An 18,207-nucleotide genomic window follows, 5' to 3' on the forward strand; every position below is an offset into this window, starting at 1 on the left:
TATCGAGAAAGCGACGAAAAGTCGAGAAGTCAAAAAATCGAGGAATCCAAATATCCCAGAATCGAAAGTAAAAAATCCAAAATTAAATAAATCAGAATCGATAAATCCAAAAACTAAAAAAAAAAAGAAAAATCTGGAAATTGAACAATCGAAACATCGAACTCTCGATAAATTGAGAAATCGAAAAATTGAAAAATCAAAAAATCAAAAAAAATTAAGATCGAAAAATTGAAAATCGAAAATCTAAAACAGAGAAGTCAAAAAATTGAAAGATCGAGAAATTGAAACATCAAAAGACTGAAAAACCCAAATTAAAAAAATCGAGAAATTGAAAAATCGGAAGCTGAAGGGTCGAAAAACCCAAAATTTAAAAAATCAAAAAATTGAAAAACGGGAAAATTAAAAATCGAGAAATTGAAAAGTCGAGAAGTCGAAATAACCCAAAATCGAGAAGTTAGGATTGAAAAATTTTAAATTAACAAAATCAAAAAACTGAAAAATCGAACAATGTAAAATTTTATAAATCAGAAAATTGAAAAATCGAGAAATCTAAAACCGACAAATCGAAAATCGAAAGATCGAGAAATCGAAACGCCGAAAAACTGAAATTGAGAAATGAAGCATCAAAATTAAAAAATCAAAAAATTGAAAAATTGGAAAATTAAAGATCGAGAAATTGAAAAGTCGAGAAGTCGAAATAACCCAAAATCGAAAAGTTAAGATTGAAAATTTTTTAATTAAAAAAATCGAAAAATTGAAAAACTGAAAAATGGAAAAATCCAAAATTTAAAAATCAGAAAATTGAAAAATCGAGAAACCCAAAACCGAGAAGTCGAAAAATCGAGAAACCTAAAACCGAGAAGTCGAAAAATCGAAAGATCGAGAAATCGAAACACCGGAACACTGAAACTGAGAAATGAAACATCAAAAGATGGAGAAATCGAAAAGTCCAGAAGAAAAAAATCAAGAAACCGAAATAATCCAGAACCGTAAGTTAAAAATTGAAAAATTTTAAATTAAAAAAAAACGATTAATCCAAAAATCTAAAAAATCGTAAAATTGAAACTAGAAATTTTGAACTAAAAAATCGAGAAATTGAAAAACTTTGAATTTTAAAAATTGAAATATGTATCGAAAAATTAAAGAATCTAAAAATTGAAATAGAGAGAAATTGAAATACATATATAAAATTGAAAAATTGAAAAGTTGAAAATTCTGAAAAATTTAAAAATCCCAAAAACTGAAACACTAAAAAATTGAAAACCGAAGAAATTGAATCAAAAACTCAAATCTAAAATTTAAAAATTTGAAAAACTGAAAAATAGAAATGACGAACTGAGCAATCAAGAAATCGAAAAATTTTAAATTTTACAAATTAAAAATTTGAAATATGTATCCAAAAATGAAGAATTTAAAAATTGAAATACAGAGAAATTGAAATATCAAAAAATTGAAAAGTTGACAATTCTATAATTTAAAAGCCGAAAAATTGAAAAATCCCAAAAAACTGAACTGAAACATCGAGAGACGAAACATTAAAAAATCGAGAAATCAAAATCCCATTTGCCCCAAAGTTTTATTAAGCTTAAAAAAATTTAAAGTGTTCTCACCCACCCACCTAGTTTTCCTTCTGATGACTCATTTTATTGAACAAAAAGTGGATTGATACACAATGGATTGTAGACAAAAAGTTAAAACTAACCCCACCCACCTCCGTTTTTGGATTTCATTGGTTTTTTTGATTAAATGAAGACTGAATTTTAGTGTGTCAAATGACGAACTAGGTTTAAACAAATTCAAAGTGGCCCCGCCCACCCATTCGATTTTCTTTCAGGTCACACATTTTATTGGACAAAAAGTACATTTTATAATGACTAGCAGTGTAATCTAGATAAAAAGCTTAAAACTAACCCCACCCACCTTCGGTTTTGAATTTCATTGTCTTATGTGACTGATTAAGCGTAAACTGAATCTTTGTGATCACTTATTTGATTGGATAAAATGGAAAATTTATACCGATAAACATTGGAATCTAGACGAAAAGGTAAAACTAACTCCCCCCAGCTCCGCTTTTGAATTTTATTGCTTTCTTTGATTGGGTGAAGAATTCATTTAAATTTGTCAAATGGTCAAATCTCCGCTTAAATAATTCAAAGTGACACCGCCCATCCACCAGGTTTTCTTTCAAATTACTCATTTTATTGGACAAAAAAGGGTTTATACTGACAGACATTGGAATGTAGACAAAAAATAAAAGTAACCGCACCCACCTCCGTTTTTGAATTTCATTGGTTTTTGATTGGATGAAGACTGAATTTTATTGTGTCAACTGACGAACTAGGTTTAAAAAAAATGGTCTAAAGAGTTTAGACAGTACTTCCCTCGCTGTCGGAAACTTGACGACTGCATGCCTTTTGTGTTTTTTTTCTCATTACATTTTTGTAGTGGGAATTTAAAAAAAAATTGCGATGACGTCATCAACATTTTTGCAAGGACACGTATATCAGTTGGGATAGATGTAGTGTAATACTAAGAATAAAATTATTATATTCTCAAATTTTCGGGAAAATGAATTGGGTCGTTTTGAATATTGATTTGTAATAATCAATAAAATAACGAAACAATTTACTCACGTATACGTATCAGAGGCAACTGAAAATCGTGTATGTATAAACATTCTTAATTTAAGATGACAGGCGTAACAGCATACGTGAGAGTCAAACAGAGAAACTGTAAACAAAACGACCATCGGTTTTATTGCTTCGACTTCCGCTTATTATATAAAACATTGGGTTTTATTTTAATTCTTGACGGTGAAATTCACAATTGGTTGATTATAAACATGTCTATTTCACATTCGCGGAATCAAGTGAACGCATAAAACAAATGCAGGTCTGTAATGTTAAAGTCGATGTAAATAAGCGTGCTACCCTTATGTTTCAACCGAGTTTTTCCTTTAACAAATTTTGTGTCTACCAAATTGGGTTGGTTGGGGTGTAATACTAATAATAAGTGTTGCCTTTAATTTAATCAATAAAATAAATTGACTTCATTAATTTTTTTGAACCACCTCTTAAGAAAATCTAAAAAATATGAATGGAATGATAAATCACAAGTACAAACTCATCATATTTTTTGCATTTTAGATAGGATTTATTCAGCAAAATTTAAGGGTGACGTCATCAATTTTTTTAGGAGGGATGAACAAATACATTTTGAACAAAAGTTTACCATGCTTATAATAACTTTAAAATATTCCCAAGATTTCAAAGCATTCGGTTTTGTAATTCCTGATTAAATCGATAAAATAAATTCACGCCTTCATTAATTTTTTTGAGTCACCCTGCATATGCAAATCCAAAAATATGAATGGAATGATAAATCACAAGTACAGACTCATCATATTTTGTACATTTTAGATACGATTTATTCGGAAAACTTTTGAGCTGACGTCATCAGTTTTTTGTAGAAGATAACCAAATATATTTTGACTAAAAATTTATTATGCTCTTTATAACCTTAAAACATCTGCAAGATTTCAAAGCATTCGGTTTTGTAGTTCCTGATTAAATCAATAAAATAAATTTACGCATTCATTAATTTTTTTGAGTCACCCTGTATATGCAAATCGAAAAAATTTGAATGGAATGATAAATCACAAGAAGAGACTCACCATATTTTGTACATTTTAGATAGGATTTATTCAGCAAAATTTTGTGGTGACGTCATAAATTTTTTAGGGGGGACGACCAAATACGTTTTGATCAAAAATTTACCATGCTTATGATAATTTTAAAATATCTTCAAGATTTCGAAGCATTCGGTTTTGTAGTTCCTGAGTAAATCAGTAAAATAAATTTACGCTTTCATTTATTTTCTTGAATCACCCTGTATATGCAAATCCAAAAAATATGAATGGAGTGATAGATCACAAGTACAGACTGATCATATTTTGTACACTTTAGATATGATTTTTTCAGCAAATTTTCGAGCTGACGTCATCAAGTTTTTGGAGGGGATAAGCAAATATATTTTGACTAAACATTTATTATGCTCTTTATAACCTTAAAACATGTGCAAGATGTCAGAGCATTCCGTTTTGTAGTTCCTGATTAAATCAATAAAATATATTTACGCATTCATTAATTTTTTTGAGTCACTCTGTATATGCAAATCCAAAAAATATGAATGGAGTGATAGATCACAAGTACAGATTCATCATATTTTGTACATTTTAGATGTGATTTATTCCACAAACTTTTGAGCTGACGTCATCAAGTTTTTGGAGGGGATAAGCAAATATTTTTTGACTAAAGATTTATGATGCTTTTATAGCCTTAAAACATCTGCAACATTTCAAAGCATTCTGGTTAGCAGATTAAAAATTAAATTTCAAAATGTTGTTTTATAATTTTGATTTTTTTTCCAAAAATCTGGACGTTTCGGGTGAAAAGTCGATTCAGAGTTGTAAATGTAAATGTGTAGGACTATGTTATTTTATACAATTGAAAACCCATTTACTATGTACAATTTTGAAGTGACGTCATCGCATTAGTGGTGGGGATGATTAGACAAATTTTAGTTAGCGTTTTACCATCTACATGATATTCTTAATATAAGTACAAAATTTCACAACAATCGGTCGAGTACTTTCGGAGATTATCTGTCTAATAAAAAAGTAGGGAGTCGGCCGACGGACTCGATTACAATACTTCCTTTGCTTACGCTCGGGAAGTAAAAACAAAGTGGCCCCACCCACCCACATAGTTTTCCTCCTGGTGACTCATTTTATTGAACAAAAAGTGGATTGATACACAATGGATTGTAGACAAAAAGGTAAAACTAACCCCACCCACTTCCGATTTTGGATTTTACTGATTTTTTTGATTAAATGAAGACTGAATTTTATTGTGTCAAATGACGAACTAGGTTTAAATAAATGCAAAGTGGCCCCGCCCCCCCCACCCGATTTTCCTTCTGATCACTCATTTTATTATGGTTTTATATTGGAATCTAGACGAAAAGGTAAAAATGACCCCACCCACTTTTGGTTTTTTAATTAGATGACGACTGAATTTTACTGTCAAGTGGTTGATTATCTTTCTTATCAGTCATTTTATTGGACAAATATGAGACTTTAGATTGATAAATATTGGAATCTAGACAAAAATGTAAAACTAACCCCACCCAAAAAATTGATGACGTCTTTTCAAAATTTTGTAGTTAATCAGTGCATTCATAGTTTTTAGAATTACTTATACAAAAAATAAAATTCTCAAATATCAAAGCAATAATTTTTGTGTCGAAATAAACCAAATATCAGGTCACTGCTCTAAAGAGTGAGGGAAGTACTGTATCAATTCTTTAGACCGACTTTTTTTTAATCAAACAAAGTCAAACAACAATAAATTCTCAGCACGAAGTTTCCCAATTTACAAAATGGAGAAAAGCGGGACTTCGCAATAAACTCGGAGAAACTAAGAAAGAAATGTCAATGATGACGAGTCAGAATACAAAATTGTTGTCTCAACTTGTTGTTAAATATTGGATGATATAATGTTTTAACACATTTTCTTCATTTGCGGAGAAACTACTTGTTGATTGTCGTTACATAAATCACTTCCCTAATCCACAGAAAATTGACAACCTTTTAAAAAGTGCGTATAATCACTGACCACAAACACCCGATAAATTCCCGAAAGTTCCAGGACCCCCGAAATCTGCAACTCCGTTCCTTAATTGGCAAGTTTCCGTCCGCCCAAGCTCGTCGACTGTAAAATTAGATTAACAAAATAAATCCCCTTGGCAAACATCGGGTAAATCGAACATGCCAGAACAATGCGTAACATCCCAATCGAAGCTGTCGTCCCCAGAAGATAAACGTCGGAACCAATCTCCACATACCAGACACGCAATAAAACACTTTTCCACGCATACCTTCGAGAGTGAATTTGCTCATCCCTCACAGGTAGTGGTACCTCGATATGGGTCAGCGCTATATAACACCCGAGCCCATCTTCGTCCGCTTATTTGATGGTAGAGAGCCGGTATAACACGGTCACATTCCCATTTCATTTGTTCTTCCGGCGATCACCCATGCTTTCACCCATTGAGCGGAAAGCGCCTCGGTGCAGTGCAGTGCGATCGGTGTTCTAATGACTGTTCTTCGGCGTCTCAGTACTTAGGATTTTGGCGCGCTTTCGCACACCCTGGACCATGTGCCATACCCGGAACTGATAACAGTGATAACCACCATGGCGAGATACAAGGTGAGTTCGATTATCGGATTGTGTGTCAGGTGCTAGGGAAATATTTTCTTGGTATTGTTTCGTTGGGTAAGGTTTCGAACAATGGGTGAGCCACTTTTTTCTGGAACGTTTCACCGACTATCGCACCCATCGCTCATTTTTTATTGACACGAGACTAACCATTATTCAATTAGCTACGTTAAGCGACGAAATGTCATTATTCGAGTTGTCGCTGGAATGGGTGGAGATTAATGGTACTCCAAGAACCAATATCCGACTTGGACTCTTGTTTACACGTGTTTTTCAACGTCGAAGTTTTTTTGTCGCAAGAAAACTGGAACAACTCTTCCCTGTATCTTTTTTCTTTCTTGAAGATTGTGGTGCTTCCACTATCATTTTCAGTTCTTGCTCTCGAGGAAAATTGGCGTCGACTCGATCAACAAGTGTCGATGTTTTATTGCTTCATTTATTTACGAGTTTGTTTTAATTGCTGGATTTTCTCTAATTGTCCGTGTTACTAATTAATTGCTTGTGCTTACTTCTCTCTTTTGTCGTTATTTTATTTTATCACTTTCTCGTACATGTTTCATTGATTGGGGCTTCTGTTTCAGAGATTTAGTCCTTTTTGTTATTCAAGTCAAATGAAACAGAAATTCAGCTTTCTAATAATAATTAAATAAAGTTTGGAATTTTTCCGCTTTGTTTTTGGGCTAATGTTAGATACGGGGGATTAGTTAAAAAAATTCCACAATTTCGTTACTAAAAATATGTATTGTTTAATTATTTATGTATGCTTAAATTCGTCAAATAGTGTCAGACTGTTTAACAATGCGAAATGTAAATATTATTATCTTATTTAATGCTTTATTTTATTTTTTACCAAAACTGGTGAAATTTTATTTTATTGTGTTAACCCGAAATTTAATTCTTATTCTTTTTGCTTAAATCTGGACCTTTTGGGTAAAATTTTAACCACCTTAAATGTATTTTTCAAGTTCTTAAAATATTAAAATTCTCTTAATTAAAATTAAATTCTGTAAAATGCACAAATCAAAAAAAAAAAATAAAATGGCCCCGCCCACCCACCCGGTTTGGATTGTAGACAAAAAGGTAAAACTAACCCCACCCACCTCCACTTTTTGATTTCATTGGCGTATTTATTTACTCTGAGATGAAAATTTGGTTTAATTTTGTCAAGTGGTCGAATTTACGCTTATAAATTCAAAGTGGCCCCGCCCACCCACCCAGTTTTCGGTCTGATCAATCATTTTATTGGACAAATAGTGGATTTTACGTTTAAAAACAGTGAAATCCAGAAAAGTTGAAAACTAAAATTTAAAATTCGAAAAATTGAAAAAACGAAAAACCAAAAAATCGAAAATTCTGAAATGAAAGCTAAAATTTGAAATTTTGAAAAATTGGAGAATATAAAAATATCGAGGAATTAGTAAACCTTGAGAAACGGGACATCAAAAGATCGAGAAATCAAAAAGTCGAAAAATTGAAAAATCCAAAAAATGAGAAATCTCGATAAAAAAAAATCGAAAAATGTAAAATTTTAAAAATCGAATAATTAAAATATCGAAAATTTGAAAGAACGAGAAATCGAAACATCAAAAAACCGACTAATTGACAAAATGGAAAAACGGAAAAATCCAGATATCGAAAAACCCAAAATTTATAAAATTAAAAAAATCGAAAAATTGAAGTTCGAGAAATTGAAAAGTCGAGAAGTCGAAATAACCCAAAACCCAAAAGTTAAAATTTAAAAAACCGAAAAATCGAAAAATCGAATTAGTCCAGAATCGAAAATTCTAAATTTTAAAAATTGAAAAATTAAAATATGTCCCTATCGAAAAATTAAAGAATCTAAAAACTGAAAACAGAGAAATTGGAGTATCAAAAAATCGAAAATTTGAAAAATCCCGAAAACAGAAACTGAAAAATTGAAAAACCGAAGAAAATTGAAGAATCGGAGAATGGAAAGGCCGATAAATCTAAAACCGAGAAATCGGAAAATCAAAAACTGAAATCTAAAATTTACAAGTTTGAAAAACTGAAAAATCGAAAAATCTAAAATTTTATAAATCAGAAAATTGAAAAACCGAGAAATCTAAAAACGAGAAGTCGAAAAATCGAAAGATCGAGAAATCGAAACACCGAAAAACTGAAATTGAGAAATGAGACATCGAAAGATTGAGAAATCGAGAAGTCGAAAAATCGAGAAATCGAAATAGCCCAGAATCGAAAGTTAAAAATTGAAAAATTCAATTTAAAAAAAAAATCGATAAATCCAAAAATCTAAAAACTAAAAAAAAAAAAGAAAAATTGGTAAATTGAACAATCGAAACATCGAATTCTCGATAAATTGAGAAATCGAAAAATTGAAAAATCCAAAAATAAAAAAAATAAAATTGAAAAACAGAAAAATATAAAACAGAGAAGTCAAAAAATCGAAGTTAGAGAAATCGAAACATCAAAAGATTGACAAACAAAATTAAAAAAGTCGAAAAATCCAAAATTTAAAAAATCAAAAAATTGAAAAGTCGGAAAATTAAAGATCGAGAAATTGAAAAGTCGAGATGTCGAAATAACCCAAAGTCGAAGAGTTAAGATTGAAAATTTTAAATTAAAAAAAAAAACGATAAATCAAAAAACTGAAAAACCGAAAAATTGAAAAATCGAAAAATCCAAAATTTTATAAATCAGAAAATTGAAAAACCGCGAAGTCGAAAAATCGCAAGATCGAGAAATCGAAACACCGAAAAAGTGAAATAGCCCACAATAGAAAGTTGGAAATTCAAAAATCTTAAATCAGAAAAAATCCATAAATCCAAAAATTAAAAACTAAAAATCGAAAAATCGGGAAATTGATCAATCGAAATATTGAAATCTCGATAAACTGAGAAATCGAAAAATTAAAAAATGGAAAAATCTAAAACAGAAAAGTAAAAAAATCGAAAGATCCAGAAATCGAAGCATCAAAAAACTCAAAAACCTAGAAATGTCGAACTGAAAAATTCAGAAATCGAAAAATTCTAAATTTTAAAAATTGAAAAATTAAAATGTGTAACGAAAAATTAAAGAATCTAAAAACTGACAACAGAGAAATTGAAATATCAAAACATCGAAAAATTGAAAAAACGAAAAAGCAAAAATCGAAAAGTCGAAAAATTGAAAAATCCCAAAAACAGAAACACTGAAAAATTGAAAAACCGAAGAAAATTGAAGAATCGGAAAAATGAAAGGCCGATAAATCTAAACCCGAGAAATCGAAAAATCAAAAAATCGAAAAGTTGAAGAATCGAAAAATTCAAAATTTAAAAAATCAGAAAACTGAAAAATCGGAAAATTAAATATCCAGAAATTGAAAAGTCGAGAAGTGGAAATAACCTAAAACTGAAAAGTCAAGATTGAACAATTTTAAAAATCAAAAAACTGAAAAACCGAATTATCGAAAAATCAAAAATTTTATAAATCAGAAATCTAAAAAGGTGAAGTCGAAAAATCGAAAGATCGAGAAATCGAGAAGTCGAAAAATCGAGAAATCGAAATAGCCCAGAATCGAAAGTTAAAAATTTTAAAAATCAAAAAAAATCAATAAATCCAAAAATCTGAAAACTAAAAAGAAGAAAAATCGGGAAATTGCATAATCGAAAAATTGAAAAATCGAAAAATAAAAAAATTTAAATCGGAAAATTGAAAACCGAAAAATCTAAAACAAAGAAGTCAAAAAATCGAAAGATCGAGAAATCGAAACAACAAAAGGCTGAAAAACATTACATTAAAAAAACTGAAAATTGAAAATTCGGAAAATTGAAGATCGAGAAATTGAAAAGTCGAGATGTCGAAATAACCCAAAGTCGAAGAGTTAAGATTGAAAATTTTAAATTCAAAAAATCGAAAAATCAAAAAACTGAAAAACCGAAAAGTTGAAAAATCGAAAAATCGAAAATTTTATAAATCGGAAAATTGAAAAACCGTGAAATATAAAACCGAGAAGTCGAAAAATCGCAGGATCGAGAAATCGAAACACCAAAAGATTGAAATAGCCCAGAATCGAAAGTTAAAAAAAATGAAAAATTGTATACTAAAAAATAGATAAATCCAAAAATTAAAAACTAAAAAATCGAAAAATCGGAAAATTGATGAATCGAAACATTGAAATCTCGATAAAATGAGAAATCGAAAAATTAAAAAATGGAAAAATCTAAAACAGAAAAGTCAAAAAATCGAAAGATCCAGAAATCGAAACATCAAAAAACTCAAAAACCTGAAATTGAAAATTTCGAATAATTGAAATAAAAAATCCAGAAATCGAAAAATTCTAAATTTTAAAAACTGAAAACAGAAAAATTGATAAATCCTAAAACCAGAAACACTGGAAAATTGAAAAACCGAAGAAAATTGAAGAATCAGAAAATGGAAAGGCCGATAAATCTAAAATCTCTCAAATTTAAAAATTTGAAAAATAGAAATGTCGAACTGAAGAATCAAAAAATCGAAACATCAAAAAATTGAAAATTCGAAAAGTTCAAGAGTCGAAAAATTCAAATTTTATAAAACAGAAAATTGAAAAACCGAGAAGACGAAAAATCAAAAGATCGAAAAATCCAAAAACTGTGAAGTCGAAGATCTGAGAAATAGCCCAGAATCGAAAGTTAAAAATTGAAATATTTTAAATTAAAAAAAATCGATGAAACCAAAAATCTAAAAACCAAAAAATCGAAAAATTGAAACATCAAAAAATAAAAAAATGTAAATGGAAAAATTGAAAAACCGAAAAATCTAGAGCAGAAAAGTCGAAAAATCGGGAAATCGAAAAACTTAAATTAAAAAATTCGAAAAACTGAAAAATCAAAAAACTGAAATTTAAAATTTAAAAATTTCAAAAAATGAAATACATATGTATCAAAAAATTAAAGAATCTAAATATTGAAATACCTACAGAGAAGTTGAAATATTAAAAAATCGAAAAATTGAAAACTTGAAAATTCTAAAATTTAAAAATCGAAAAATTGAAAAAAAAGCAAAAAATCGTAGTCCAAAAATTGAAAAATTCCAAAAACTAAAACACCGAGAAATAAAAAATTTGAAAAATTGAAAATGGAAATGTCGTACTGAACAATCAAGATACCGAAAAACTTTACATTTTCTAAATTCTAGAAATACAGAGAAATTGAAATATCAAAAATCGGAAAATTGAAAATTGGAAGATTCTAAAATTTAAAAATCGAAAAATTGAAAAACCGAAGAACTGAACTGAAACATCCAGAAACGAAACATTGAAAGATCATTAAAAGTCCCATTTGTCCCAAAGTTTTATCGGACAAAAAGTGAATTTTATAATAATGCTGCTTTTGAATTTCATTGGCTTACTTTGCTCACTCTGAGATGAAAATTGAATGTTATGTTGTCAATTGTCCAATCTAAGCTTAAAAAAATTCAAAGTGGCCCCGCCCACCCACCCGGGTTTCTTTCTGATCATCACTTTATTCGACAAAAAATGCATTTTATAATAATACACAGTGCAATTTAGGCAATAAAATAAAACTAACTCCACCCACCGCCACTTTTGAATTTCATTGGCTTACTTTATTCTGCGGTGAAAATGGAATTTTATTTGGTCAATCGACACTTAAAAAAATTCAAAGTGGAACCGCCCACTTACTAGGATCTTTTTCTGGTCATTTATTTTATTGGATAAAAAGTGGATTTTATATTGATACAATGTGGAATGTGAAGATATAAGAATTTTGACAAACAACAACAGAATTCCGAATTTTTACATTAGAAAAGTGCAAGAAGTTAGATTTGATTATCTAACAATCTAATTAGGCTGAAGACCGATAATGCTATTAACGCATCAGTGTGAAAACTGAGTCATTGGAAATAAATAGTACCTAAATATCGGACTTTGGAATTTTATTTACTTTTTCTTTCTATTGTGATTTCTTGTAAATAAATAAATAAATTGAGATTTGTTACAACTGAGCATTAATTTAAAAAATAAATAAAATAACAAAATGTGTTTGGTCAAGAAATGAAATTCTTTTTTTGTCCGAGACGGCGCATCTCCAACCTTGACAATGAATATTCATCACACTGTAAACTACGCCAAACATAGGCATCTACAGGAAACGGCCACCGAAACCCGTCACGCTCGAGTAAAAACTACGGAAGCTTGAATAACCCGATTAAAGATTAAATTCCATCTCCATCAAGCAAATTACCTCTAAAATGACATAATTTTCGAAATCGCCACCACATTAAACCCAGCCGCAGGATCTTAATTGCAACCGAGTTAATTAAATTACCGCAAAAACAGCGTCTTCTTAACCGACTTTCTATTTCTTTCGCTGTTCTCCAATGCGCCTGCAGTCGACTCCACTTACCAAAAAATTCCTCTAAATCAACATCCTTTTCCAGCTCAGTAAGCCACCCGAGTGTCGGTTTCCCCTCTTCAAAATCGCATTTTGCGTCAAAAATCGAAATTGCGGTCAATTACGCGTATTGTCTTCGGAATCCATAAACAATTTTATCGGCGCTCGAATAAGGTCAAGAGAAATCTTTATATGGCATGAACCGAGCAAACAAAAAATTGCGGTTCACACCACATTTGACGAGCCGCAATTTACATATTTGAAGAGCCAAAATCTAGAAGTGGTTTCACTTGACGAAAAAGGAAAACGGCGGTTAAGAGTGAAAAGGGACTTTTCCGGTTTCATGGTTGAGAGAAATTTTCGACAATTTTGAAATTCAACCCAGTCAAGTCACTTTATTGTAACGACGAATTTAAATTCATTAGTACGTGGGTATATGAAACATGTGCGTTTATGTAGGTACTTCATGCCACATTTGCTCTTGTGTGTCAGTCCAATTTAAAACGCTCATATCTTCAGAAATCATCCATGAAACGTGAAATTCCCAAAACTTGTTTTGATAACGAGTGGCAAGTTCGCCAATTTTATAGCGTAGGAGCACAAACTATTAATACTCAGTAGTGACAATGCTATCGTTAAAAATTTTATTTTTGAATTCCCGCAGCACGACTTCCAAACCAGCGGCAATTACACCAGTGAAAGTCACTTTTTTCTCTCCAACGAAATCGATTCTGCATAAAAACGCGAAAACTTGGCGTAATTAATTCGCGTTTAGGAAGTAAAAGGTGACTTATGTCCGTCGTTCCACATTTTGGCAAAAATCTGGAAACTGTGGGAAAAGTGGACTTTTCGGCCGCCAATTAGCCGAACAATTATGCGTGACGTCCCGTAAGATTTGTCGGTGAGCAAATTGCTCATTAGTTGTCGCACTAATTCTCGTTCTTCCTTGTAAATATTACACCGAAACAACATAATAAATTACCGCATAACAGATGTCGGCGTTAATAAGTTGGCCCACTTCCATGTGCGAAGTAGTTCTTCATTGTACATCGGGTTATCTTCTCGCTGAAGAAAGTTTTCGAGATAACCGAGAAGCTGAATGGGAAAGGAAATCGTCTAACTGTGTTATGCGTATGGTAAAGACGTGTCCCGTACACGTTTGTCTTTTTGTGGTTCATCTGCACAGAAAGTTGTGTGGGAAATTTGAGCGCACGCGAATTTGACGCTCCTGAAAGTGAAACTACGCTCTTAACTTAGTTTTCTTTATTGTCGGGACTGGGAAAGAGAGAAAATTGGGTTTGCGGAGATCCAGTTACGCAACCGAAAAATTTTCATCAATCGATTATCCGTTTATCGAAACACAGCTCATCTTCAACCTCGATTTCTTGCGCCGGCTTTCTCCATCCTCGACCTTCGTCACACTGATTTATTTTGTCCTTTTTCTGCCAATTAAACCTTAATTGATGATAAATTCCACGCAGCATCTGTCAATCGACGTGTCTCAAAAATTTCGATTTTTTGCTTCTAGATAATTTACTTGCTCCTGCTCACATACGTCGCCGCAGCCAAAGAAGCCGACGACCGAACGATATCCCTCAAACCCCCCGACAAACTCATCCTCCAGAAATCGTCCCCCTACAAAGACCAACCGTCGTTTTTCTCAAGACTGAAGAACTGGATCTTTCCTTCGCCCGACCCTGTACCTGCCGAAGGCCACCACGGTGGCCCTCAATACTTACCTCCGCAGCCATACCAAAGCGACACCGGCTGCAACGCCTGCAACAAGGCCCCCTGGATCCCTGTAGCGTCCAACGTAGGCCACAACACCCTCATCAACTTCGTACCGCCGTCTAGTCATATCGAGGATTTGAGACCCCCCACCAGCCAGTATGGACCCCCATCGGCAGACTATGGTCCTCCTCCACCACAGTACGGACCTCCACCACCATCGCCCCAATATGGTCCTCCTTCGTCACAGTATGGACCTCCCCCCCACTACAACTTCGACTTGAGGCCTCCGCCACCCCCAGCTGCACACCGAAGACCCGTTTTCAGGCCCAGACCCGACAAGCTTTCACCCATACACAACTTGAAGCCACCTTCAGTGACCCATTTGAAACCAGTCACTCAGAACTATGTTCCCATTGGTATGAACCCTCCCCCTCTCACGGGACACTACCATTCCTTACCAACGTCACCCAGTGTGGATATTTATCTACCGCCGCCACCACCGCCTCCGTCTGATAGCTACGGCACCCCAGTGGTGGGTCCCAACGCTGATTATCAAACCCGACCGGAGTATCTGCCACCAGTTGAACAACTACCGCTATCGTCAATGCCGATTCCCTTGCCCAATTTAGGGCCCTATCCGGTTGCCCCAATCCACAACTATCAAGAATTCCGGGATAATGTTCCTCAACACGGAACTAACTTTGAAGTGAAAGCTAAGAACGTCCAGGTGCTTCCGAGTGTCAAAGTCGCCGACTTTTTAGCTTCTGTGGAACACCCAATTAACGTTATTCAATCACCTTTGGTGGAAGTTTCGGTGAAACCTGACACTGTTGTTGAAGAATCGGATATCAGACCTGGAGGGTTCTACGAAGACAATTCAAAACTAAGCGAGAACCCTATTGTTGTGGAAGATACCCACACAGCTGCCAGTGCTGTGAATGTAACCTTCCAAGAGAGCAACATACAAGATATTCCGGAACGTTCCTCACACGAAATTCTGCAGTCGAATTTGATTAAACAGTTGCTGCTACAACAAGAAAGTAGTACCAATCAAAATAAGACATTCACGCCTCCACCGATGGACTATAGCAAGTGGCAACCCACTTGGGGTGGTTCCGTTTCCAGTTCGATGGTACCGCCACCCATTGCTCCCACGACGTGGCTACAACCCGTTTCCTCTACCACCAAGAAACCCAAACAAATTCAAATCATTGTACCTTACATCAGTAACAAGAAACCAATTCCTTTTAACAACAACAACAACAACAACGTCGCACGCATGGTACCATCCAAGCCATACACGACATTGCTTCCGGTTTACTCACCCCCAACCACAACCGAAGAAGTTTGGTCCAAATTCATAGACGATTTTAACTCAGCTGAGTCAAAGAAAATCACAGCAACAGCGTTCACACCGCCAACCACACAAGTATACAACATCCGCGATTTGCTTAAAGACACGAAAGAGTACTACTCTTCGGATAAATTACCTTTCGACGTGATTTCGCTGCAGAATAACATAGATGATTGGACGCAACAGTCCTTCTCGAAGACCATTCGCGACGAGAAAGTCAGTACCAGTTCAAAGTTCGTGCCATCTAAAAAAATCCCGGATGAGTTTTTCACGACGCAGTACCCCGAAAGCACCACTGGTGGTTTTGACCATGAACAAGCCGGTTCTAGTCAGAAAGAAACCAAAGTGGACGACGACATTGAGACGAATTTGATTATCACGACTGAGAGTACCACCACGATTAAACCGTCTTGGGATCCATCAAAGGTGACGGTTTCGCCTCTAACTAAAGAGAGGGTGTACATAGTGACGCCGCAGCCTCTTAGTTATCGTACCACCCCTAGAACCGCCTGGAGTCACCCGCCTAAGGTACAAACCAACCAAACTGTGGTACCCACGCCGAAATTTTTGGTTCGCGTGGACCCAGAGAATCAGAGGGATACAAACGACAATCCAGGACCTTTAACTGTGGTGTTTAGCGAGTGGCCACATTTGAGTGAGTACCGTGACGTAATTGGAAAATTTCACTTTTAGTACTTAACTTTCCTAGTTTCTAATTCGAATTTAATGTTGCAGTTAACAATTTGCAAACGACCACGACACTTAAGCCGACTTCGAAGCACCCATTGCTGGGTTTGATGGATCTGTCTGAGTACACGCCGCCCCCTAACTCCACCGTAGAGACTATTTCTGGACATTCAAGGGTATGTCGACAGTATGTGACTTTAAATGGCTTTGTTTGAAATTAACTTCCCACGGTGTTTTGTAACGTGGCAATTAACTCATCGCGTGACCCATATTTCCAGAGTAATTACGGTGATTTATTGCGTTGTGTGTGGTTTTTAGGTGGTGACCGTTGTGACACCGGCCGCCGTGACGGAGAGGCCCAGAAATGTTAAATGAAGAAAGCGATTATGAACTGATTACGAAAGTGCAATAGACCGTAGTTTAAGTGCAAGTGCAGACGATTTAGTACAATTCGACTCGTATCCAAATGTATGACAATTAATTTATACTCACTGTTGTATTATACTCTTGACTATTTATATTTTTCAATAAATATTTTATAATGAAGATGATGTATTGGTGGTTGCATAATTTCAGACAGAGATATGCAACCAACAACGCATGTTCGCTTTTCTGTTTCCTAGTATATTTTAATAGCATTGTTTAAGTATATTATAGTTGGACAACCTAATACAAATTTTAGTTCGCCTAAATAGTGAGCTTTACTCTACATTAGATCGCGCCATCAAACATTAGCAAAGGCAAACACCCTTCACTCTGCTCTTATACGAGGAGTTATCCATAAGTCCATAATTAACATTGTTCCGTAAACAGTAATGTGTATAAACATATATGTACAAAATATGAAAATATACTTGACATAAAAAATATGAAGCAACGCGTTGTAACGTGATAAGAAAGAATTGTATTTAAATGAATTTGACGCCTATTTTTATTTGACTATATCTGAAGACTGACAGAAACTTACCAAGGGTTTTTAAACTGGTATAATTGTTTAGTTTTACAAGATTAAAGTAGAACAAGATTTGAAGTAAAATTTAGATTCGTGGTGTTACAAAAATATTAACACAAAATGAAAATATATATTCAAAGTAAATAACAGAATGACAGAAACTTTCGGCGTTGACATTACAAATAATTACAAGACAGAAAAAAAAACGTATTAAGAACTTAAGAGGCATGTTTGTAATATCGAGTTGTTAAAGGTTGCTTTGAAGACTGTTTGTTTCTATGAAAATCAATTGCTGTTATCCGACGTTTTGGTAGATTTTGTTTCAAAAGTACGAGATAACTAATTGTTTCTTGAACTAGTTTCCGTAACTTCTAAAATTTAAAAATGACACGCCGTGCTGCTGTAATAAAATCTAGAATAAGGTCAAAATCACACTAATATTACATCTGATTTTGTTAACCACATGAATATAATTTACATTAAAATATGTTACAGACATTGTTTGAAATGTTTATTATATTTCGAAAACAAGATAAAATAAATAAATAAATAAATAAAATGTGCATCCGTGTCGAGTTTTCACCTTAGACATCAAGATTTTTGGAAAAAAATCAACATTTTCCAATTTATAATGTTATTTAAATTTTAAAAAGTAGCATAGTCCTGATTTATAAATACGCCATTGAGATTTTTCGGCTTGTCGATTTCTCGATTTTCCAACTTTAAATCTCTCAATTTTTCAATATTACAATTTTGGGTTTCTCCGATTCTTCCATTCTTCAAATTTTCTATTTATCGATTTTTTTAATTTTTCGATTTCTCAATCTTTCGATGTTTCAATGATACGATTTC

General features: G+C 33.3%; 1 protein-coding gene across 1 annotated transcript; it reads left to right on the plus strand.

Moving 5' to 3' along the window:
* Positions 1 to 5,392: 5,392 nt before the first annotated feature.
* Positions 5,393 to 16,949, plus strand: LOC135123785 (uncharacterized). The gene is made up of 4 exons (XM_064048664.1): positions 5,393 to 6,269; positions 14,160 to 16,371; positions 16,452 to 16,579; positions 16,722 to 16,949. The coding sequence occupies exons 1-4, from the start codon at positions 6,255 to 6,257 to the stop codon at positions 16,776 to 16,778; spliced, it is 2,412 nt and encodes an 803-aa protein (XP_063904734.1). The 5' UTR covers positions 5,393 to 6,254; the 3' UTR covers positions 16,779 to 16,949.
* Positions 16,950 to 18,207: the final 1,258 nt, after the last annotated feature.

The sequence above is a fragment of the Zophobas morio genome, unplaced genomic scaffold (genome assembly GCF_036711695.1).
Source record: "Zophobas morio isolate AGI-343-1 ecotype UQ-CSIRO unplaced genomic scaffold, CSIRO_AGI_Zmor_V1 ptg000002l, whole genome shotgun sequence".
In the NCBI taxonomy this organism is placed as follows: domain Eukaryota; kingdom Metazoa; phylum Arthropoda; class Insecta; order Coleoptera; family Tenebrionidae; genus Zophobas; species Zophobas morio.

Excerpts from the sequence above, each read along its gene's own strand:
- LOC135123785 (XM_064048664.1), top strand. Across the intron at positions 16,372-16,451 it reads TAGCGAGTGGCCACATTTGA|TTAACAATTTGCAAACGACC; the intron begins GTGAGTACCGTG and ends TTAATGTTGCAG. Across the intron at positions 16,580-16,721 it reads CTATTTCTGGACATTCAAGG|GTGGTGACCGTTGTGACACC; the intron begins GTATGTCGACAG and ends TGTGGTTTTTAG.